Here is a 24,265-nt window from a genome sequence, read left to right on the forward strand (position 1 = left end):
TCGATGCAGGAACAGGGCATGCAAAGCCGGTGCACTGGGACGCCCCAGAGGGATGGGAGGGGGAGTGAGGGGGGTTTGGGATGGGGGACACATGTATACCATGGCTGATTCATGTCAACGTATGGCAAAAACCACCACAGTACTGTAATTAGCCTCCAATTAAAATTTTAAAAGCTGAAAAAAGACAAGACGACCTTGGGTTGAAAAACCCTATCTTTGAACCTGCCCTGTTCAATCTCTGTATTAATGACTTCAATGGAAATTACCAAAGATAAGCAAATTAAATTTGGGGATAATACAAATATAACATAAGACTGAACTAGATTCTAATCTAACATGGGTTAGGGTGAATCGGTTTCTATAGTGCTTCATTTAATTAAAAATTCTGTGTAAAAAAATCAATTCCACAAATACAGGACCTAGAAAGGCTGATGCTAAGACTAGGTAAAAGACCTGAGTAAAAGTCAACTTTAGTTGACTCTGGAATTAATGAGTCAAAGGGATGCTATGGCTTCCCTGTAACATGAATTCAATACTAAGCTGAATTCCTAGACCTCCAGAACATGACACTGTTCTGTGCTAGTCACACACTGAGAGGCCTATATTCGATTTAGGAAGGAACGGAGTGATGAAGTGGTTAAGAAACTCACAAAGCACATCTTATCATGAATTGCTGAAGAAAAAGATTTAGTAACCTAGAAGAAGGAGGTAAGAATAAAAATAAAGCTATCTTCAAAAGTTTCAAAATTTTCGTATAGTTAAGGCTCCATTTGGGTCATCTACATCATCATCTATGTTGATCCCTGAGAGCAGAATAAACCCCACTGAGGAGAATTTACAGCAACAGATTTCATGCCATTTAAGCATTTCCAAGTAAAGCCGTATAGAAACGTGAAGGGCTGTCTGAGGTATAATGAGGTTTCATAAGTAGGGTGTTTGGACAGAGTCCAGGACCATTATGCTCAATGTTTACATAATGAAAACATTGGACAAGGAACTGTTATTAAATGGGTTCCAAATATAACTGAACATCAGATATTGAGACTGGGCACCAATTAAATATACTTTCTAGGCCCCACACCTACACAATTCTGATTTAGTAGAATTGTGGCAAGGCTTCATAATCTGCTTTTTCAAGTGCATAGTCAATGATTCTCATACAGCTGGTCATCCTCTGAGAAACTGTTTCAAACCCAACTCAGAGATTCTATGGCAAAGCAGAACCATGGTTAGAAGCAAAAGATACAAGAAAAAATGTAGGTCAAAAGATATCTGCAATCCAAGAAGAGATTAAATTTAGGGTAAAGAACAGCCAATGGCAAAATTTTTAAAGAATGATTTGTGCCACACAGATCTACAAAGGACAAGTGGAGAAGCTAGGAAATTGTTCCTTCCCCACGCTTTCACTGAGAATTTACTGTGGGTTAAAATAAATAAATAAAACTTATTCCTCAAGCCTCTCAAACTCACTATCTAGAGTTGGGTGTTCAAGGTATTGAAATAGCCAGCAACACAAACATCAATGAAAAAAGTGGCATAAACTAACACAATGTTGAGCACCTCTTAGAAATCACCCAGTACTTGCTGATATTTGACAAAATCACCATCTCCACATTTTTAAGCACTAAAGGAACTTAAGATTCAAGTCTATGTATGGCTGCTTCTTGGAGAATCAATCCTTAAGTAATAAGCATGTAAGGACAAAGAGGACGTGACTTCTTTTCATTTAAATATCTTCAATCTATACCTAAATACAAATCAACAGGGCTGATATGAAAATTCCAGTGCTACAAATATACAGCTTCCCATTTCCTTTCCTATCCATAACCATACCTTCACCAAACCAGGGGCTCTGTTTTTGTTCATTACTTCCTTCCACATACACTTCACCAGCTTTAAAGCATCCCACCAAGGTTTCCCCCTGCACCCCAGTCCTATAAAACTTTCTTCCATCTCTTTCTTACAACACTAGGATCCCTTGGTAAAAAAGCAGAATAATGTTTTCACCATTTATAGGTATATGGGCAAATGAGTGGATTTAATTCAAAGATCTAAGTTGTACAAAAAAATTCAGAGTTCAACCAACTCACCTTTCCAGCTACAAATGGCATATCACCCAAGCATAATCGATAATGTGGCTGTATAGCAAAATAGTTCCTAGAACCCTTCTGCAAGGCAAAGAAAAAAGGAAAGCAATTTTACTCACATGCCGATAAGAGCTGCCTATGTAAGGCTAACCTGAAATTTCAGGTAACTGCTGGGCTCCTGCTTGTTTTATCTCTACTGGCATTACGGCCAGTGCTCCTAATAATACTTGTCAACACACATCTTACCCTAAAGAAAGGCTAAGAAAGAAAAAAAATAGTACCTGACGAAACAGCAGTTACAGTCTCAGTAAAGAAATTCTCTGTGTCTATATGCATGTACATATGTATATACACACACACAAACTTTTAAGAGCAAGGGTAATTAATGCAATACTGAATAATAACTAATATTTGTGCAGTGCTATGTAGTTCTAAAATGTTTTCATATTAATTAGCTCACTGTTAGGGTTAAAATTTAGAAGTAGGTATTACTTATCCCCATTTTCCCAATGAAGAAACTTAGAATGAAACAGATTTACTCATCCAAGATTGAAGGACCAGATGGTTTATGAGTACTTTCACATAAACTATATCAAGCAATAACGAGTACCTTATGGTTCTTTTTTCATACCTTTTCTGGTGGTTTTGACTTCTTTTTTTTAATTCTTTTTGTACTGGGAACACATGAAGTTGCCTTATCTTGATAGATAAGTCTATTTACTTCTAGACCAGTCTGCAACTAGGAAAAATATGAGAACCTAAAGTTAAATACTGAAGAAATAAAAGTTATGATTCAATGCCATGTAAAGGCCTATACAAAACCTACAGTAGTATCATACAGTACAGATTAAAAAACATATCACAGCTATGTAAATGTGTCTAGTCATAGCTATGTAACTATGTCTTGAGTCAATCTGTGAACACTTGTCCAACATTTTAAATCAATACCACTCTAATTTCATCTTGAAGTACTGTCCTATAATTTGTCCTTTCACTTAGCCTGGCTCCTTTTAGTTCCTTATTTGAAGTTGGTCCTTAAATTTTATCTAACGAGTTAAAGCCAATATTTCTAACTCAACCAATGCTTCAGCATTTTCTTCTTTTCACACAGCATGTACAACAATGCTAGACAGAAAGCACAATCTTCCTCTTTTAAAAGCTCACACACTTAATGCAAGAAAAAGGAACTGGAAATCCACGTCCAAAAGAACTGGAAGGTGTGTCAGAGAATGTAATCAAGTCCTTTTCCCTAGAAGCTTAGTAACTACATTAATTTAATATAGTAGAAATTCCACAAGCAATTACTAAGGGTTTCAAAAAGGGCTGCTGTTTTCAACTTTTCCTTAAAAATATAATTATATACATATGTATATACATATATGTGTGTGTGTGTGTTGTCTACAACAGTGGTTTTCAAACCTGCCTATGAAACAAAATTGTCTTGAGTTTGTGAGAAACACTCAGATCATCACAATGCCTCACCTATCCCACCTGGTGACCACTGCATGGGATAAAAATCCAGGGCTACGAATGAGCAGAGTTCATTTTCCTCATATGGTGGCTTTAGTGAATTAGTACAGGTCACCAACTACTGGGCAGCCCACTACCTTCACTACTGACCTGGCGTCTGGAGGCCACCAAAAAAGAGAAGCACTTACAAGATGGGATACTGAATGACGGATACTGAATGAATGATTCACAGGATACTTTCAAACATTTCCAATGGTGACTATTATGTGAAAAGTTTAATACAACTATAAAGTTTTACATGATTATGTGTATAGATTCTGATATTTTTTAGTCTATTGATAAAAAAAAAAAAGCTGGCTGAAAGCCCACAACTGGAAAACTCCTAAAGAATTGCTCAGTTTTTACTATCTGCCTATTTCACAATAAGCTAAGTCAGCAAATTTATATCCTGGACCATTCTGAAATATAAATTATCAAAGCAGTCCACATCTACATCTATTTATATATAAAGAATAGCAGGAAATGTGAGGAGCCTACCGGCTAACATTTCAACTTACCTGGGCTGCCTTAGCTTGCATTCGTTTCCTTTCTTGTTCTTCCTGACGGAGTTTTGCTTCCAACTCTTGCATTTTTTTCTAGTGATAAAAATATTAAAAGTGGTAACAGTGAAAAGAGTTTCAATGTGTATTTGTAAAATTTTAATATAAGCAACATAGGAAAGTGTAAAATTTTCGCATGGTAAATATAAGCCTGTGAGTTCACCCTAGCAACAGCTCTGGGCTTGCCAGCATCCATGACTCTGCCTTAAGATTTAACAGAATTATGAGTGAAATCCAAGGCCAAAGAACACAGCTTCTGTATGAAGGCCTATAGGCTACATGGAAGTTGGATCTGGAACCTTACAGTCTCAGTGGTATTAAGTACTTCCAAATGAATCAATTAAAAGTAATATTAGTTCAGAGAAAAACTTAAAAGTGATACACAGCCTTAAGGATACTGAAAAACATTTTATCTGTCAATATTTTCAAAAATAACTCCTTCCTTAGGTACGCTACTATTGTAAAATGTGAACTTTCTCTCCAAATTTATGTTTCCTCCTTAAAAAAAAAAATCCTATATGTTTCTTTACTATAAGGTCACTTTTTTCCTATAAAATATTTAGTATTATAAAACGACCACTTTTACAAAAGAACCAATATTATGCACAGGTGAGGAAGAAATTTTCACTGACTTCTGCAAGGGCTTGCATTGTGGTAAGCTTGTTATACTCCTGTTCAAGAAGATCCAATTTTTCAAGTTGGTTTTGAACATGTGTTTGATCATGTTGTCGTTCTCTTTCTAGGGAGACCTGGGAAAGAGTATTAAATATAGCATGATAATCTGACAAAAAACTGAAAAAAACTAATACGGATAATAATAGGCTACTTGTCTTGCTTTTCACAGAACTACTTAGATACTGCAGAGAAATTCTAGGAAAACATAAGATGAAACCATAGGAATATTAACAAATACAAGCGAAATGTCCTTATCATATACTATCATAACATGTGGTTCTATACAGTGATACTTAATACTCTGAGAGTACTCATGCAACACACAGGCTGCACACAAATACTAGTTATTAGTCTGGTTTTCTTAAAGAGTTTTAATTAAGGCAATAATCATGGTTTTGGTATCTACCATTTACACTTCCTCTGAATTCTACACAAAGCATCCACCATTTTTTCTTTTTCTCAGGTTTACAGTTAAGGATTTGAAGACTGCCACCTATCAGATTTAATGACTGACAGTCACAGGATAAACTAGAATAAGAATAATTAAACTAGAATAAGAAGTAGAAATATGCTAAATTGAAGTATACACATAAAAAGTCAAAACACTAAGCATTTGAACTCATCTTCATATACCAAGTCTACAGCAATAGACATCATACTAACAGAAATTTGAATATGACAAAGTAATACAGAGTTATACATTTCTCAGGAATTTGTGTGAACAGTTACTGTCCTTAAAAGAATACGTTAAGTTAAAAATTGGCACAAATCACATTTTTTCAGTACTGGAACCATTCTTGTTAAATGAATTACTCAAAGTTTACTGATGAAAACAGAGCTTAATTCAAAGACATTTATGTATAATAGATGTATTAGTCAAGACATCTCACTACTGTTTTTATTTTTTCATGTATTTTTATTAGTTGGAGGCTAATTACTTTACAATATTGTAGTGGGTTTTGTCACACATTGACATGAATCAGCCCTGGAGTTACATGTATTCCCCATCCCGATCCCCTCTCCCACCTCCCTCTCTACCCGATTCCTCTGGGTCTTCCCAGTGCACCAGGCACGAGCACTTGTCACAGGCATCCAACCTGGGTTGGTGATCTGTTTCACTATAGATAATATACATGTTTTGATGCTGTTCTCTTGAAACATCCCACCCTCGCCTTCTCCCACAGAGTCCAAAAGTCTGTTCTGTACATCTGTGTCTCTTTTTCTGTTTTGCATATAGGGTTATCATTACCATCTTTCTAAATTCCATATATATGTGTTAGTATCCTGTAATGTTCTTTATCTTTCTGGCTTACTTCACTCTGTATAATGGGCTCCAGTTTCATCCATCTCATTAGAACTGATTCAAATGAATTCTTTTTAATGGCTGAGTAATATTGCATGGTGTATATGTACCACAGCTTCCTTATCCATTCGTCTGCTGATGGGCATCTAGGTTGCTTCCATGTCCTGGCTATTATAAACAGTGCCGCGATGAACACTGGGGTGCACGTGTCTCTTTCAGACCTGGTTTCCTCAGTGTGTATGCCCAGAAGTGGGATTGCTGGGTCATATGGCAGTTCTACTTCCAGTTTTTTAAGAAATCTCCACACTGTTCTCCATAGTGGCTGTACTAGTTTGCATTCCCACCAACAGTGTAAGAGGGTTTCCTTTTCTCTACACCCTCTCCAGCATTTATTGCTTGTAGACTTTTGGATAGCAGCCATCCTGACTGGCGTGTAATGGTACCTCATTGTGGTTTTGATTTGCATTTCTCTGATAATGAGTAATGTTGAGCATCTTTTCATGTGTTTGTTAGCCATCTGTATGTCTTCTTTGGAGAAATGTCTGTTTAGTTCTTTGGCCCATTTTTTGATTGGGTCCTTTATTTTTCGGGAATTGACCTGCAGGAGTTGCTTGTATATTTTTGAGATTAATCCTTTGTCTGTTGCTTCAATTGCTATTATTTTCTCCCAATCTGAGGGCTGTCTTTTCACCTTGCTTATAGTTTCCTTTGTTGTGCAAAAGCTTTTAAGTTTCATTAGGTTCCATTTGTTTATTTTTGCTTTTATTTCCAATATTCTGGGAGGTGGGTCATAGAGGATCCTGCTGTGATTCATGTCGGAGAGTGTTTTGCCTATGTTCTCCTCTAGGAGTTTTATAGTTTCTGATCTTACATTTAGATCTTTAATCCATTTTGAGTTTATTTTTGTGTATGGTGTTAGAAGTGTTCTAGTTTCATTCTTTTACAAGTGGTTGACCAGTTTTCCCAGCACCACTTGTTAAAGAGGTTGTCTTTTTTCCATTGTATATCCTTGCCTCCTTTGTCGAAGATAAGGTGTCCATAGGTTTGTGGATTTATCTCTGGGCTTTCTATTCTGTTCCATTGATCTATATTTCTGTCTTTGTGCCAGTACCATACTGTCTTGATGACTGTGGCTTTGTAGTAGAGTCTGAAGTCAGGCAGGTTGATTCCTCCAGTTCCATTCTTCTTTCTCAAGATTACTTTTGCTATTCGAGGATTTTTGTATTTCCATACAAATTGTGAAATTATTTGTTCTAGTTCTGTGAAAAATACCATTGGTAGCTTGATAGGGATTGCATTGAATCTATAGATTGCTTTGGGTAGAATAGCCATTTTGACAATATTGTTTCTTCCAATCCATGAACACGGTATGTTTCTCCATCTATGTGTGTCCTCTGATTTCTTTCATCAGTGTTTTATAGTTTTCTATGTATGGGTCTTTTGTTTCTTTGGGTAGATATACTCCTAAGTATTTTATTCTTTTTGTTGCAATGGTGAATGGTATTGTTTCCTTAATTTCTCTTTCTGTTTTCTAATTGTTAGTGTATAGGAATGCAAGGGATTTCTGTGTGTTAATTTTATATCCTGCAACTTTACTATATTCGTTGATTAGCTCTAGTAATTTTCTGGTAGAGTCTTTAGGGTTTTCTATGTAGAGGATCATGTCATCTGCAAACAGCAAGGGTTTCACTTCTTCTTTTCCTATCTGGATTCCTTTTACTTCTTTTTCTGCTCTGATTGCTGTGGCCAACACTTCCAAAACTATGTTGAATAGTAGTGGTGGGAGTGGGCACCCTTGTCTTGTTCCCGATTTCAGGGGAAACGCTTTCAATTTTTCACCATTGAGGGTAATGCTTGCTGTGGGTTTGTCATATATAGCTTTTATTATGTTGAGGTATGTTCCTTCTATTCCTGTTTTCTGGAGAGTTTTAATCATAAATGAGTGTTGAATTTTGTCAAAGGCTTTCTCTGCATCTATTGAGATAATCATATGGTTTTATCTTTCAATTTGTTAATGTGGTGTATTACACTGATTGATTTGCAGATATTAAAGAATCCTTGCATTCCTGGGATAAAGCCCACTTGGTCATGGTGTATGATTTTTTTAATATGTTGTTGGATTCTGTTTGCTAGAATTTTGTTAAGGACTTTTGCATCTATGTTCATCAGTGATATTGGCCTGTAGTTTTCTTTTTTTGTGGCATCTTTGTCTGGTTTTAGAATTAGGGTGATGGTGGCCTCATAGAATGAGTTTGGAAGTTTAGCTTCTTCTGCAATCTTCTGGAAGAGTTTGAGTAAGAGAGGTGTTAGCTCTTCTCTAAATTTTTGGTAGAATTCAGCTGTGAAGCCATCTGGTCCTGGGCTTTTGTTTGCTGGAAGATTTCTGATTAGTTTCGATTTCCTTGCTTATGATGGGTCTGTTAAGATCTTCTATTTCTTCCTGGTTCCGTTTTGGAAAGTTATACTTTTCTAAGAATTTGTCCATTTCTTCCAAGTTGTCCATTTTATTGGCATAGAGCTGCTGGTAGTAGTCTCTTATGATCCTTTGTATTTCAGTGTTGTCTGTTGTGATCTCTCCATTTTCATTTCTAATTTTGTTAATTTGGTTCTTCTCTGTTTCTTAATGAGTCTTGCTAATGGTTTGTCGATTTTGTTTATTTTTTAAAAAAACCAGCTTTTAGCTTTGTTGATTTTTGCTATGGTCTCTTTAGTTTCTTTTACATTTACTTCTGCCCTAATTTTTAAGATTTCTTTCCTTCTGCTAACCCTGGGGTTCTTCACTTCTTCTTTCTCTAATTGCTTTAGGTATAGAGTTAGGTTATTTATTTGACTTTTTTCTTATTTCTTGAGGTAAGCCTGTAATGCTATGAACCTTCCCCTTAGCACTGCTTTTACAGTGTCCCATAGGTTTTGGGTTGTTGTGTTTTCATTTTCATTCATTTCTATGTATATTTTGATTTCTTTTTTGATTTCTTCTATGATTTGTAGAAGCATGTTATTTAGCCTCCATATGTTTTAATTTTTAACAATTTTTTTCCTGTAATTGAGATCTAATCTCACTGCACTGTGGTCAGAAAAGATGACTGGAATGATTTCAATTTTTTTGAATTTACCAAGACTAGATTTATGGCCCAGGATGTGATCTACTCTGGAGAAGGTTCCATGTGCACTTGAGAAAAAGGTGAAGTTGATTGTTTTGGGGTGAAATGTCCTATAGATATCAATTAGGTCTAGCTGGTCCATTGTGTCATTTAAAGTTTGTGTTTCCTTGTTAATTTTCTGTTTAGTTGATCTATCCATAGTTGTGAGTGGGGTATTAAAGTCTCCCACTATTATTGTGTTACTATTAATTCCCTCTTTCATACTCGTTAACATTTGCCTTACATATTGTGGTGCTGCTATGTTGGGTGCATATATATTTATAATTGTTATATAGGGGTCTTGTTTTTGTATTCACTCAGCCAGTCTTTGTCTTTTGGTTGGGGCATTCAACCCATTTACATTTAAGGTAAGTATTGATAGGTATGGTCCCGTTGCCATTTACTTTGTTGTTTTGGGTTCACGTTTATACAACCTTTCTGTGTTTCCTGTCTAGAGAAGATCCTTTAGCATTTGTTGAACAGCTGGTTTGGTGGTGCTGAATTCTCTCAGCTTTTGCTTGTCTGTAAAGCTTTTGAATTCTCCTTCATATCTGAATGAGATCCTTGCTGGGTACAGTAATCTAGGTTGTAGGTTATTCTCTTTCATTACTTTAAGTATGTCCTGCCATTCCCTTCTGGCCTGGAGGGTTTCTATTGATAGATCAGCTGTTATCCTTATGGGAATCCCTTTGTGTGTTATTTGTTGTTTCTCCCTTGCTGCTTTTAATATTTGTTCTTTGTGTTTGATCTTTGTTAATTTGATTAATATGTGTCTTGGGGTGTTTCGTCTTGGGTTTATCCTGTTTGGGACTCTCTGGGTTTCTTGGACTTGGGTGGCTATTTCCTTCCCCATTTTAGGGAAGTTTTCAGCTATTATCTCCTCGAGTATTTTCTCATGGCCTTTCTTTTTGTCTTCTTCTTCTGGGACTCCTATGATTTGAATGTTGGGGCGTTTCACAGTGTCCCAGAGGTCCCTGAGGTTGTCCTCATTTCTTTTGATCCTTTTTTCTTTTTTCCTCTCTGCTTCATTTATTTCCATCATTTTATCTTCTACCTCACTTATCCTATCTTCTGTCTCTGTTATTCTACTCTTGGTTCCCTCCAGAGTGTTTTTGATATTATTTATTGCATTATTCATTTTTAATTGACTCTTTTTTATTTCTTCTAGGTCTTTATTAAACATTTCTTGCATCTTCTCAATCTTTGTCTCCAGGCTATTTTTCTATAACTCCATTTTGTTTTCAAGATTTTGGATCATTTTTATTATCATTATGCTAAATTTTTGTTCAGGTAGATTCCCTGTCTCCTCTTTTGTTTGACTTGGTGGGCATTTTTCAAGTTCCTTTACCTGTTGGGTATTTCTTTGCCTTTTCATCTTGTTTAGATTGCTGTGTCTGGAGTGGGCTTTCTGTATTCTGGAGGTCTGTGGTTCCTTTTTATTGTGGAGGTTTTACCCAGTGGGTGGGGTTGGACGATTCGCTTGTCAAGGTTTCCTGGTTAGGGAAGCTTGTGTCGGTGTTCTAGTGCATGGAACTAGGTTTCTTCTCTCTGGAGTACAATGGAGTGCCCAGTAATGAGTTTTGAGATGGGTCTATGTGTTAGGTATGACTTTGGGCAGCCTGTATGTTGACACTCAGGGCTATGTTCCTGCGTTGCTGGAGAATTTGCATGGTATGGCTTGCTCTGAAACTTACTGGCTCTTGGGTGGTGGTTGGTTTCAGTATAGGTATGGAGGCTTTTGGACGGTCTCTTATTACTTAATGTTCCGTGTAGTCCGGAGTTTTCTGGTGTTCTCAAGTTTTGGGCTTAAGTCTCCTGCCTCTGGATTTCAGTTTTATTCTTCCAGTAGTCTCAAGACTTCTCCAACTATACAGCACTGATAATAAAACTTCTAGGTTAATGGCGAAAAGATTCTCCCCCGTTAGGGACACCCAGAGAGGTTCACAGAGTTACATGAACAGGAGAAAAGGGAGGAGGGAGATAGAGATGAGTAGGAGGAGAAAAAGGGGGACTCAAGAGGAGAGAGACAGATCTACACAGTTGTCTGTTCCCAGAGTGTTCTCCGTAGCCCAGACACCCACAAAGATTCACAGAATTGGATTGGGAAGAGAAGGGGAAAGGAGGAAATAGAGGTGTTCTGAGGTAGAAAACGGAGAGTCAAGATTGGGAGAGAATAATCAACACACTCCTGAATAAAAACGGGAATTGAATATTGGATTCTTAAATGTCCACAATTTATATCATATACTGAAAAACAAAGATTAAAAATCTAGAGTAGAGGTTAGACTCTTAAAAATACTATATTAAAAACAAAAACCAAAACACAAAAAAAATTTTAGAAATATATATGAAGTTCGGTTTAAAAATAGGGCTTCTTTTCTTTTTTTTTGTAAGGTTATAGTGTATTGAAAATGAAAATTAAGGAGTAGTAGAGGAGTACTAGAGGACTTTAAAAGAAATAAGAGAAAAAGAAAAATAGAAAATAGAAGAGAAAAAGGAAAGAAAAAAAAGAAAAAAAATTTTTTTCCCTAATTAAAAAAATTGTAAAAATCTATGAAAATGAAAGTTAAGGAGTAATGGGGGAGTAATAGGGAATTTTAAAAGAAAAGAAAAGAGAAAAAATAGAAAAGAAAAGAAAAAGAAATTTTTTTTTTAATTAAAAAAAAAAGTGAAAATGTATCTAGGAATTTCTCTGGAGCTGTTGCGGTCAGTGTGGGGTTCGGTTCAGTTTCAGATAGCTCCTCGTTGCAGCTTACACTTCTCGATATCTATAGGCCCCTTCTGGTGTAGTCGGTGTTACCTACAGGGATTTTAATCTGTTGCACTGGTCCCTTCTGAAGCGGTTCCCTTTCTTTATTTGGCTTCTGTTTGCTGGTCTCTTCAGTCTCTAATTTCCACCCTGACACAGGCGGGCGGAGGTGGTCTCTTGCTCAGGTTGCTAGTTCCCTTGCGCTGCGGGGAGGGACTGGCGCGGGACTGGCGCTGCTTTCCCATCTACGCTGCTCAGGCTCCAGGCTGCTCTATATGGAGCGAGCCCTGCGCTGCCCGCGGTTCCAGCCCTTGGGTGTTCCACAAAAGAGCGGACTCGGCTGCGTTTTGTGCCTTCCCTGGCCCAAGCAGCTCAGGCAGACAGGAGCTTCATGGGCGCACTCTCCCCGGGTGCGGCGCACCTTCTCCCCTCCGCGTCCCCAGCCCCAGTCCCTGCCCGCGCTGGTCGGGCGGGTACGTGCACCCTGTGTCTAACTGTGACCCTCCTGGCGGATGTCGACCATCCAGAATCTCAGGAAGTCTTTGGTTAGAAACTTGAGGCCTGTTTGCAGTGTGGTAGGGGATGCAGTCCTTGGGGCCGAGCCTGTCCCTTTCCCCTCCCCGCTGCCTCCTGCCTCCGGCGGGGCTGGGCCGGTCCATTCCGCAGCCAGCTAGCTCCTCTGGACTTGCTCAGTCCCTTTGTTCTGTGGACGGCTGGCAGTGTGTTCGGGCCGGTTCATTTTCTCTCTCTCTTTTGCTATCCCACAGTTTAAGTTGGTAACTCACAAAGGCTCCCTCCGATTGCCCTCAGGGCACTCCGGCCCAGTCCTTACCCTAAGCAATGCCACCCGCTCCTCTCCGTTCCGCCCCCACTTGCTGGTGGCGGATGCGGGTGTCTGGGGTACTTTTCTGCTGGGAGTTGCTTTTAGGCACATAATCTGTGGGTTTTATTTATTTTTTCCCTCCCAGTTAGGCTGCCCTCCGAGATTTAAAAACTTCCCCCAGACCCGCCAGTGCGAGGGTTTCCTGGTGTTTGGAAACTTCCTCTATTAAGACTCCCTTCCCGGGACAGATCTCCATCCCTGGCTCTTTTGTCTCTGTTTTTATCTTTTATATTTTGTCCTACCTCCTTTCGAAGACAATGGGCTGCTTTTCTGGGTGCCTGATGACCTCAGCTAGCGATCAGAAGTTGTTTTGTGAAGTTTGCTCTGCGTTCAATTGTTCTTTTGATGAATTTGTAGGGAAGAAAGTGGTCTCCCCGTCCTATTCCTCCACCATCTTGGCTCCTCCTCCCCCTCACTACTGTTTTAAAAGGTGCTTTCTAACCTGTGAACTGAAATATCCTAATAAAGAGAATTACTATAGTGCTTACTGAACATGCTTGGCTATTTCCAATCATGTTCCAGATCACCTCCTTCCCCACTCCAACTATCACATAAAAATGTTAGACCCAACTGGAAACAAGAATATAAAGTCACAATAAACTCATTGGCACAGTATAGAGAACTATAATATAATTTACACTAAAGAACTGCTGAAGCATTCTCTTAAATATTGTCATGCAATCAAGTATTCCTTTTAGGTCTAATATCTCCAACTATGACTGAAGGCTAACTGAAGTGGAAAGCATTCAATTTCTCTCATGTTGCAGAGTGTCCAACAAAATATTCAACTTCTGTATAACAAAATTAAGATGCTAAAAAAGTATTCATAATGAATTCAAATTCTAGATTTACAATAGGAAAATGAGGTATCACTATAATTGATCCCAAGTAATTTCAGTCCTGGGCTGTTATACTGTCCCAAAGCAGAAGCTATAGAGGATATGACAGTGTGTATGAGGGTCATCCAAAAAACAAACTCTTCTTTACAGCTTTGCTGAAAGGAAAAAAACAAACCACTTTTCTCTCAAAGCTTCCACTAGCAGTTTTTCAAAATGATGGGTACTATTACCTTTTAAGATAGAGGGAGAACTGATTATTTGTAACAGCACCATTAGTCCTCACTGAATAAAAAGGTCTTTATATCTACCTAATTTTCTCTATAGCTAACTTTTCTTGAGAATGATTCTGTGAAGGAACAAACCTGTTTCTCTAATACAGATGTCCTTTCCATTTCTGCATGCTTTATCATGTTCCGCATGTATTCCAATTGTTTTTCTAAAAGATTACATTTATTTTCTGCAGCTAACAACTGAGATGTCAGTTCTAAAAGGAAAAACAGAGATTAGCTCACTCACAAAACAGTTTTTTTTTTTTTTTTACAAAACAGTTTAACAATCTGTTTAACACGAATCTATAGTATATATAATAAACATTTTCCAGTACCTCTAGAAGCGTTTTCAGAGGACCTAAGTCATTCACTTTCTGTATGTTAGTCTAATCTGCCTTGCATTCAGACAATAATTTTAATGCAGGACATCAGCACTTGTTCCTCAAAACGCACTCAAATATAATGCAATCTTGTAGTGCTGGAAGACACTAAGCACTAGAAAACACTAACGTGGAATTTCTTTTAAGGTAATTTTTTAAAGAGTAATCTTATAATACTTATGTTGATAGTGTTTTATTTCCCTCATAATTAAACAAACCTTGATTGTGCTTTGATTCCTCATTCTTTGAATTCTCCCTTTCTTGTATCTGTTCATCCAATACTTTCTTATATTCAATTGTTTCTTTAGACAAGGTTTTCACACTTTCTTCTGCCTGAATCCTTTCAAGTTCTAAACGTCGAATTTTATCTTGAAGATTCTTCAGAGCAGAAAATATAGCTGTCAAATACAAATATGGATACTGTAAGATACTGTCCATGGAAAAGTTTACTGAAAAAGAATAAATACATCTAAATAAAAAATAAAATTGATGGAGGATCACTCTTTAGGAATTATGATCACATGATAATTGTTTTAAAATATCTATTTAAAGACATCATGCCAATCTCTGAAATGAGCCAGGTATTCAAGTAAAAAGCACACTGCAATGATAAAAACATTGCAAGGATTTGGTAAAATTGCAAAAATATTTAGCTAATCACACAAAAGCCACAAACTGTGCTAAGGCATATTAACTGTCAATCTTTTGTTTTACTAATAAGATCACATGCAGAACCCAATTATAGAGTAAAAAACAGTTAAGCACAAAAACTGGAGAAGGCAATGGCAAACCACTCCAGTATTCTTATCTGGAAAATCCCGTGATAGAGGAGGCCTCACGGGCTACTGTCCATGGGGATGCAGAGAGTCAGATATGACTGAGCACACACATACAAGCACAAAAAGGACTATTTTTTTGATCTCCAAAAAACCCTAAGCACTCAAAAAGCTTCTAATTATAATACATATTCACTGTAGAAGGCAAATACAACAAAGAGAAGAACTACTACCAAGAGATAATGACTATCAATTTTGGTCATTACTTAAAGAGATTATTTCCCTGTGATCAGTTAGGAATTGAAAAACAAAGTTATTAGATCAAAGAATATTCATATTTAAAGGTTCCTGAATAGAGCAAAATACCTTAAAAAAAAAAAAAGGCTGTATCAGTTTACACTTTTATCAGAAGTACCTGTCTTTGCCAATACAGACCATTATTAACTACAATGTCACTGCCATTCTGATTAAGAAACCCAGGGTACTCCAATTATTTTATTTTGCATTTCTATTAAAAATATCTTGATATATGAATTTCATATAACTGTAAGTTCCTATATCTATCATACAGCAGTGTTAACAATATTCAATTATTTTCATTCTTTTCTTGCTTGATAATCAAAGTATTTAAGATTATATGAATTTCCTTCCAACTACTACAATCCATAAGTTTAGTACTTCTCCATGTCAATCTATAGGTACATTTCTAGAACTCCATCTTTATACTTACTTGTCTATGAACTTTCTATTCCACTAATGTCTATTTCTGTACCAGCTCCACACTTCCTATTTGCATAGCTCTACAATCCGTTATTGATATGGTGAGGCCATCCTTTATCTGAGTGAAGCCTTCTATTAAAAGAAAAAGTGCCGTTCTCACACATTATTCTTTAAGTGATATTCACAATGTTAAAGTTCCCACTGAGGAACACTGCACAGCTCTATTCAGGTCTCCAAGTATTCTCGTAGCAGAGCACACAGAACGAGCCTAGTCGCTGACCACAGGCGACTTCCACCACAGCTTCCTTTCCCAGGCCAGGGGGCTGGGTCATTCCAGTTCCTTTTCTCCAGTTAGACTTCCAAAGGAAGTCACTTCACCTGGGCCTAAAGTTTTTATCTCCAGTTGCTACCTGGATTTAAAATCCCAACTTCTCCCCTACCATACCCTAATACCTAAGGCTTTTATATGATATCAAGACTCCTAATAGTCTCTGAGGCTTTCAGTCTTAAATTCATTGTATTTCTGGCACCTAAGTAAGTGTTTCCCTTTCTTGCTTTAAAGCTGGGTTTTATTTACTTCTTTTGTTATACAAAACTGCTATTTGTCTATGACACTGTTCTGTCTGACAGTAATACTGCCATCATCCTTTTTATTTGCTATGTTCCTTACTTGTCTCTGCCAACTTTTCACTTTTAATCTGTGTCATTTTGTTTGAGCATAAATTGACTTGTGAGTTGTTTTTTCAAACAGTCACACTTGTCATATGTGATAAAGGTCGCCCTATTTTTTCACTGTATTTTATATTTTCTAATTTTGTTTCCTTGGCTTTCTCATTATTTTATTTTACTATAAGTATAGTGAACTGTTTATCTGTCTTATTCACCTCTTTTCCTGGTAACTTCCTCTTACATCAACCTGGCTATAACTATTACTGATGTGTTTGTTTAGTATCCTCTCACAAACCTGGCCAGAGCTGACTGACCCACAAGGGCACTCAAACGAAGCCCAGACAATGGCTCTCTTCTTGGGACTTTTGGACTCTAGTCCAAAAAGGTGAAGTCAACGTAAAACTCAAGTATTAGTAGCCATGTTTCCCAATACGTGGAAAAAGTGAGCCTGTGGCTAGATAGAGTGAAGTTAGCTAGAAGAATCAAAAAACAAACAAACAACAAACAGATGGAGAGAAACTAGTGGCCATGTCTGAGTCTCTGGTTTCCAATATTCGTAAAGCCCATCTGTATATCTGCCATTCTTTTCTTGGTTGTTCAATCCTTCCTTGCATGTTTGTAAACCAAGATTCCTCCTTTGCCAAAGCTAATTTCATACTGGGAATTTCTTATAACCAAGTTTTTACTGGCTGCTCTTTCCATTCTAAGTTTTTACTAAATAAATCTAGTACTGGGAAGACAAAAAATGACTTTATTCTACCAATGACCTATATTTGAAAACACATAAAAACCTAAGTTCATATGCACACGCATCCCTGAAAACATTTTCAATGTCAAAAATGAAATTTTACACAAAAATAGTTCATGTAAGAAATATGACAAACTTTTATTCCATCCACTTATTTTCCAGTTTTTTAACTGGGATTTTTCGATCCAGATGACTAAATAACTTACATTATATCTTCACTTTAAGAGTTAAAAGAAAAACATTCTAGGTGATGAAATGATTGGTCTTGTTTTTCTTTTCTCTTAGAAAAGTATGAGTGAACTCTTGTACCACTGCATCATTTATGTTCAAATAACAACATTACCTAGAAAGACCCTTGAGTGAAAAATATTTTATGTAGAAATGAATAATGAAAAATTCAGAGATTTTTAACTTCATATATTTACTGGGAAGGTATACAGTGGGAAATACATTTCTAGAAGTATATTCAAATACTGAAAGATGGAAAAGAGTGACATTGAAATATAATATCATACATATCTGCTTTATTTTCACAAACAGACCTTTCACAGAAAACACTAGATTTAAATTTTGTATCCTCTTCACCCTCAGCAACCTTGAACACACATCTGAAATATTAAATAATTTTGGATAGTTGAGTATGAGAGAAAACTGGAAACCTTAGCATTAAAGACAGATATTGAGTTTTCCTTAAACTTTATTTATCATCTCTGAAATGTGAACTCCATATTGGAAAGAGAGAACCTATTATTCATAATTGAAACTCCAATGGTACATACTGTGTATGGCATAGGTGGTACGCAGATAATGTTCAATAAACATATCTAGGAAAGTCTCCATGATTAATTTAAAATTAGAAACAAATGGCAGCACCTCTTGAATTCTTTACCTAACAAGATTAAACCTCCTTTCAGTAATTTATAATTCATTCCGTTTGCCTAATAAGACAGTCAGTGATTCCCGTCCTCTGCTGCATTTTCACCCGTACTATTTGGTGAGCTTTAAAAAATCCTAATGTCCAGAACATAACCCATAAAAACAAGTAAACTCAAAATATCAAAGAACACTTGGAATGAAAGCCATGGATCCAAGAAGATCCTCAAGTGATTCTAACATAACAAAAGTTTGAAAACTCTCTAGTAACATGTAGGAGCACTAAAAAAAAAATGAAGACTTTCTCCTCTTTACAATCCCAGTTTGTCATTCATTCATAACTTGGGGTGCATTAAGCCTAGCAGATCTCAGCGTCACGTCATTAACAACAAAGTTGGGTCTGTTTGTTACCTAGAATATTTCTATCACTAATGTATCAGCACATTTGCTATAGATTAAGTAGGGTGAGGGGGAGACCCAAATCACTAGTACACATTTTTCAATTTCCCTAGCATTTTTCTGTCTTGGTATCTCTCTACCCTTTTGGCTATCTCCACTTTTTAGTTCACAGTTTAAACCGTGCTATTTTCCAGTATTCTTTTCCCTCTCTACTCTCTCTCTAGAGAAATCCTTCCATACACATGGCTTCATTCACTATTGTATACCTGTTCACGTCTGAGTTCATCAGTGTAGAGTTCTCTCTTACACTTCACTTTTATTTTCCTTTGCTTACTAGTCACCTCCACTTAACATAGGCATCTCAAATTTGATATAGCCAAAATTAAATTATCCTTCTTGGAAAGATCCTAATTTTCCTATAATCTGTCTTAATCATACCACCCTTTATCCACAATAGAAATCTTGGATTCAAAGATTGCTCGTTCTTCACTGCCCTCATCAAAAATATGGATAAATCTCCCAGTATCCTATTCTCCATCCCAACAGGCATTGCTTCAGTTTAATTTCTGATCAAAATTTCAGTCCAACAAACATTTATAGAGCATTCTGTAAGATAAAGGAGAAAATTACAAGTCCTTGCTTTCAAGGAGCTACTATCTAATTTCTGGAAAGAGAAGCTATTATCTACTCTTCCTAAATCTGGTGAAAAATATTTATAGAAACAAACATTACTCTGCATGTACTCATCGTCTTTATTATGTTGGTTCTCAAGGCACAGCATATGGTCCTATGGTGGGGGTCGCTTATTACCAGGTCTGTGAGATCACTGTACTTGTGAGATCTGTGAGATGACTAGTATTTCCATTGTACTAATAATCCTGAGATTTTAATATTTACTCTTCTCACTGTGTTGATATTTGTAAAGATGATGCAAAAGCAACGCTGCATAAAATTGCTAATTTTAGCACAAATCAAGGTCCTGGCACTATAGTGTTGGCATTGTACTCTTCACCACTACTCCCAGTAACAAAAAACAAAGTCGTGTGTTCGTTGCCCTTGACAAAGCAGTAAAAATCAAATCTTAAGCCTTGAGTACACATCCACTTAATACTGTGTAAATTACGTAACACATCTGTAAAGTACATAACAAAGGCCGATTGTCTTGATGTACGCATGTTTGACTTGTGAACTGAACAAAAACCATTTCCTTCAAGGAAACACCAATTTTATTTTGAAAGCATTTTTGTTAGACCAAGACTGTTCAAATATAAGGAATTCAGTAGTCATTCCGAGAATCCAATGAGCTTGTCCTGAATTTCTGGAATGGCTTGGGCCTTCAAAGATCTGACAATAATTGCCATGATAAAATTCAAGTGAAAGTTAAAATCCTAAAAAATTAAAAGTTATCTGTTCTGAGTTAGTTTCCCAATATCAAGATTTTCTTCTACTGAGATCAGTGATATTAGCAAATTAATTTTTTGATATTGTATAATGAAACATCAGATTTTCAAAGTGTGGATAAGTCAATACAATTAGAAATATCATGCATGGCTAAAGAGCAATGCAATGTTCAAAACAAAACCAGTGGATTTCAGTGGAAAAGCCCTAAAAAAAAAAAAGTTTACAGGCTTGAACATTTAACTTCTAGGAATTCACTTTTGGAATGTTCTCTCGGTTACTAACTGATGAGGCAGTTTTGTATGACCAGGGCACTGAATCCCGCCTTACCAGTCTGCCTAGGCTGTATAAACAATGTCTTTATGGTAAATATCGTGATTGGCCGAGCAGGCACAGAGTGTGTGCGGAACCGGCTCCAGATAAGAGCCCGTGTCTCTAAGCCTAGTGGTGCAGTTTACTGCCGGAGGAAGACGTGTGTTTTGTGTGACTACGAGAAAAAACTTCAGACGTCTGAATGTGGACTTCTCCAGATGCCACTGTAATAAACAACAGTTGTAATTACAACTGCTCCTGAATCTTAATTTAATCTGTAACAATGTAGATAGTCCGAGGTCCCAGAGTATGAAAAACTTTGTTTCCATAACCCACATTGCAACAAAATTTTAAGAAACTATTATTTGCCAAGTTGCAATGAAGTATCCAAGAAGAACAGCTACAAATTGTTAGAACGGTATTAAAATTTTACTCCTTATCCAACTGCATGCCTGTGCAAGGCCAGATTTTCTTTCTCACACACTTTAATCAAAATAGTTTATCATCATAAGTGGAATGCAAAAGTAGATATGCGAGTCAAGCTGTCTTCTATTAAGCCAGAAATAAGACATTTACACAGTGTAAAATAAAATGTTACTCTTTGTAGCATGTTTTTTAAATTTGGGAAAATAGTCTTCACTGAAAAACTTACATACACATGTAATGGGTTTCCTAGACCAAAAATAAATAAATAAAAATCTGAGAACCAACATTTTAAAAGAGAACAATCAGATGCACAGTAAATTGTTAACAATATCTAACAGAACAGCTATAATTTGACTCCTTTATTGGTCCCAATACCACTGAATTTGTAAAAGATACATCAAAATGGGTTTTCTCTCAGTTTTTAAGGGGAATAACAACAAAACGGTCTTTTGTTTTGGGACAACAAAAGACCTCAGATTAGCTGCCATCAGCCCTACCAGTTTATCTCAGCTGCTGTACACATATTACCATTTTACTGTCCATAGGTACTATGGTATGTGAAAGGTTAGAAGGCACTGGCCTAGTAGAGCTGCCGTATACCTGTTTACCTTCAAGCATCTAAGCCATTCGTCACATTACTATCATTTGAAACGTACTGAATAACATGAGCTATTGTTACACTGGTCTTTGGAATGATGTTGTCATAGTACATTTTTTGATGTCAGTAATAATTTTGAATTTGTTCATTTCTTTTCTAACTAAAGTTTAAAATTAATGTGAGAATTACAAAACGGTTTAATTATGTCTTTCCATGGCATTAGTCAAATTATACTTTCAAAGTGATTTTCAGATAGCAAAGTGAAATGGTCATTTATTAATGAAAATGCTAAACCATAACTAAACTAAAAAAGGTTTAGTTTCCCCCCTCTCAAGTATTAGTGAGGAAAAAAACATTTACTAAGTAGAAAAGAAAAAGTTTATCATAGTGAGTATCCATTAAAATAAGCCTTCACTCTTTCACTAAGTATCTGAAGGTTCGTTCAACAAACTGGCGAAAAAGTGGGAAGAAAAATGGTTGTGACACTGCCTATGTGAAAGTGACCAGCTTTGAGATGTTTTTTCATCAGTCATTTTCAATATACCCACCTTATATAGTTTTTCTGAGAGGTTTAAATGAAATATACTTGCTTTGTCTGAAATGTTACTGCATTTTATTCTTTTCATGCTTTTAAATTGTGTTTAATCATTTGTATCGTGGCAATTATACTTACTAATGATTTTCTAGATAAAAGAAGTGTTATATTTTACTCACATATGGGTTAAACAGGTGTTTGCAAATTAGTTTAGGTACCCTTTTGTTTCAACTGAGAAATGCATTGCAAATATCTTAAAAATTAATCTCACAATAACACCATTTTGTAAACTATGCACTGACTGTATAATGGAGTATGAGGTAGATAACAGTATCCAAGTATGGTTATGAATGTAAATTCTAGCCCATAATGGGGCCTTGAAACTGGTTGCTGAAATAAATTTAATCTGAGGTCTTTTAAGAATTTTAAAAATATAAGTGTTTTTTAAGGATTTCTACCCAGAAACATCTTAAAAGACACTGTATCTCAATGATGATGATAAAGAAATTGCTAATTTAATGGTTGATAAAACAATTGATAAAGTGCTACTCATCAAAATACAGCAGTTAAAGACTGGCAATTTAGAAAAATAACAGAAGTTGTATAACTTTCAAACACCCCAAAAAGCAAAAAACAAATAGCTGAAATCCACAGTGGAGCAAAAATCAATTAAATTTTAGTAATAATTTCTTTAAAAAAATAAGCACACACAAAAACATGCCAGAGTTCTAGCAGGAACACAAAGTCTAAGAATAAGATGTCACGATATTATCATGACACTACATCATGATGTTACAGCTAATTCTGATCTTTACATTCGTATTAAAAAGAAAGCAACTTTTTTTTTTAAAGTTCAGAGAAAAGCAAATTACTAAGAATAAGAAAAATTAAATGGGGCAAATTTTCTTAAGAGTGAAGAGTTAGCAAGGGTTTTATCCAGTGTGTTCACAATAAAGCTAAATTCTGCTTGTGAGTACTAAGTGGCTTTCAGGAATGAGAGAGAGGGCAGGGAGAAGGAGAGGAAGAAGGAAGGAAACAAGAGAAAAAAGAACATGGAAGGCAGCCAGGTTTCTGTTATTCCTTCGGAATGTGGTGTTATGAACTATTTAGCAATGCCCCAGGATAATCAGTAAGATCCATTATAGTTTTACTGTTGTTTTTGGTATCAATCCAATGATACCGACTTTTAACACAGGATGGTTAGAGACAGAGACCATCACCCCCCACACAAAGGTGAAGGCTATGAGACATGAACAAAGGCCCAAGAGGGTTCAGAGGAGACATCTGAGGGGACAGAGAGAGATATGTGTTGAGGACGCTGGTAGAGAAGACTTCTCAGAAAAAATATATAACCTCGGTTTCAGAGAAAGAGTATAATTCTACAACAGAAAATTTCACTAGAGGGTACAGTGTGAGAAACGCTTGTCAACTTAATGTGGCTGGCGTGGCAAGCAGACAAGGACACCCAAGGAGGCCTATGTCCTAATCCAAGAAGCCTTGAATACCTGTTATATGGCAAAAAAGACTCTGGGAGAGGTAATTAAAGTTATGGACCTTTCAGATAGCAAAATTATTTCTGATGATTTGAGTGGGCTCAATGTAACTAAACACATGAACCCTTAAAAGCGGACAGGAGATGTCAGAGAGATCTGAAGTATGAGAGCCTTGATCCACCATTCCTACAGGGAACCTTAAGAAAAGTGCGAGAATGCAGACAGTTGCTAGGAACAAGGACTGGCCCTGATCGAAAGTCAGCAAGACAGTGGAACCTCAGTTCTAAAACAAGGAGCTGAACTTGCTCAGAACATGAGTGAGCTAGCAGAAGGTGCTCCTTAGACTCTGCAGTAAGGAACACAAGCCAGTCAACACCATGATTTCTGCGTCACAGGACCCTAAAAAGAGGACCCTTCTGAGCTCATTCAAGTTTCTGACCTACAGAAACTGTGAAACAATACATTTTGGTTACTCAAAGCTGCTAAATTTGTGGTAATTTGTTAAGGCAGCAAGAAAACTAATACAGATGGTAAGTTTCAGGAAAAAAATATATTTCAAAGTAGAGCAAAGGATGTGTGGGTAAGGAAGAATGGAGGAGCTGACAGGGATGAAACTGGTAAAGCAGGCAGTCCAGGTTATAAGAAATCTACAAGTGTTATTTAATTATTTAAGGCATGGAGAGATGCTGAAACTTTTAAAGTGGGAGAGATGATGAAAAACAGCAAGTGGCAGCAATGCTGATTCACTGGGGATGAGTAAAGGCTGTATCACAATTATCAGTGCAATAAATGATGAAAACCTGAACCAAACCAATGAGAAAGAAGAGACAGGACCAGTAAGTTTGGGGGGCATTTCAGAAGCAAAACACAAGTCTTGGCTCCTGAGTGGTGCTGGAAATGAAAAGAATAGTCCTAGATAATTCA

General features: G+C 36.6%; 1 protein-coding gene across 1 annotated transcript in view; it reads right to left on the bottom strand.

Moving 5' to 3' along the window:
• Positions 1-24,265, bottom strand: part of CEP57 (centrosomal protein 57) — a 46,722-nt gene that overhangs the window by 5,920 nt on the left and 16,537 nt on the right. The window contains exons 3-8 of the mRNA XM_043482341.1: positions 14,613-14,792; positions 14,108-14,229; positions 4,789-4,905; positions 4,115-4,192; positions 2,719-2,826; positions 2,091-2,168 (exon numbers count right to left, since the gene is read on the bottom strand). Of these exons, the coding sequence (XP_043338276.1) occupies positions 2,091-2,168; positions 2,719-2,826; positions 4,115-4,192; positions 4,789-4,905; positions 14,108-14,229; positions 14,613-14,792 (683 nt within the window). The remainder of the gene's footprint in view (positions 1-2,090; positions 2,169-2,718; positions 2,827-4,114; positions 4,193-4,788; positions 4,906-14,107; positions 14,230-14,612; positions 14,793-24,265) is intronic.

This window comes from Cervus canadensis, chromosome 11 (assembly GCF_019320065.1).
Source record: "Cervus canadensis isolate Bull #8, Minnesota chromosome 11, ASM1932006v1, whole genome shotgun sequence".
In the NCBI taxonomy this organism is placed as follows: Eukaryota; Metazoa; Chordata; class Mammalia; order Artiodactyla; family Cervidae; genus Cervus; species Cervus canadensis.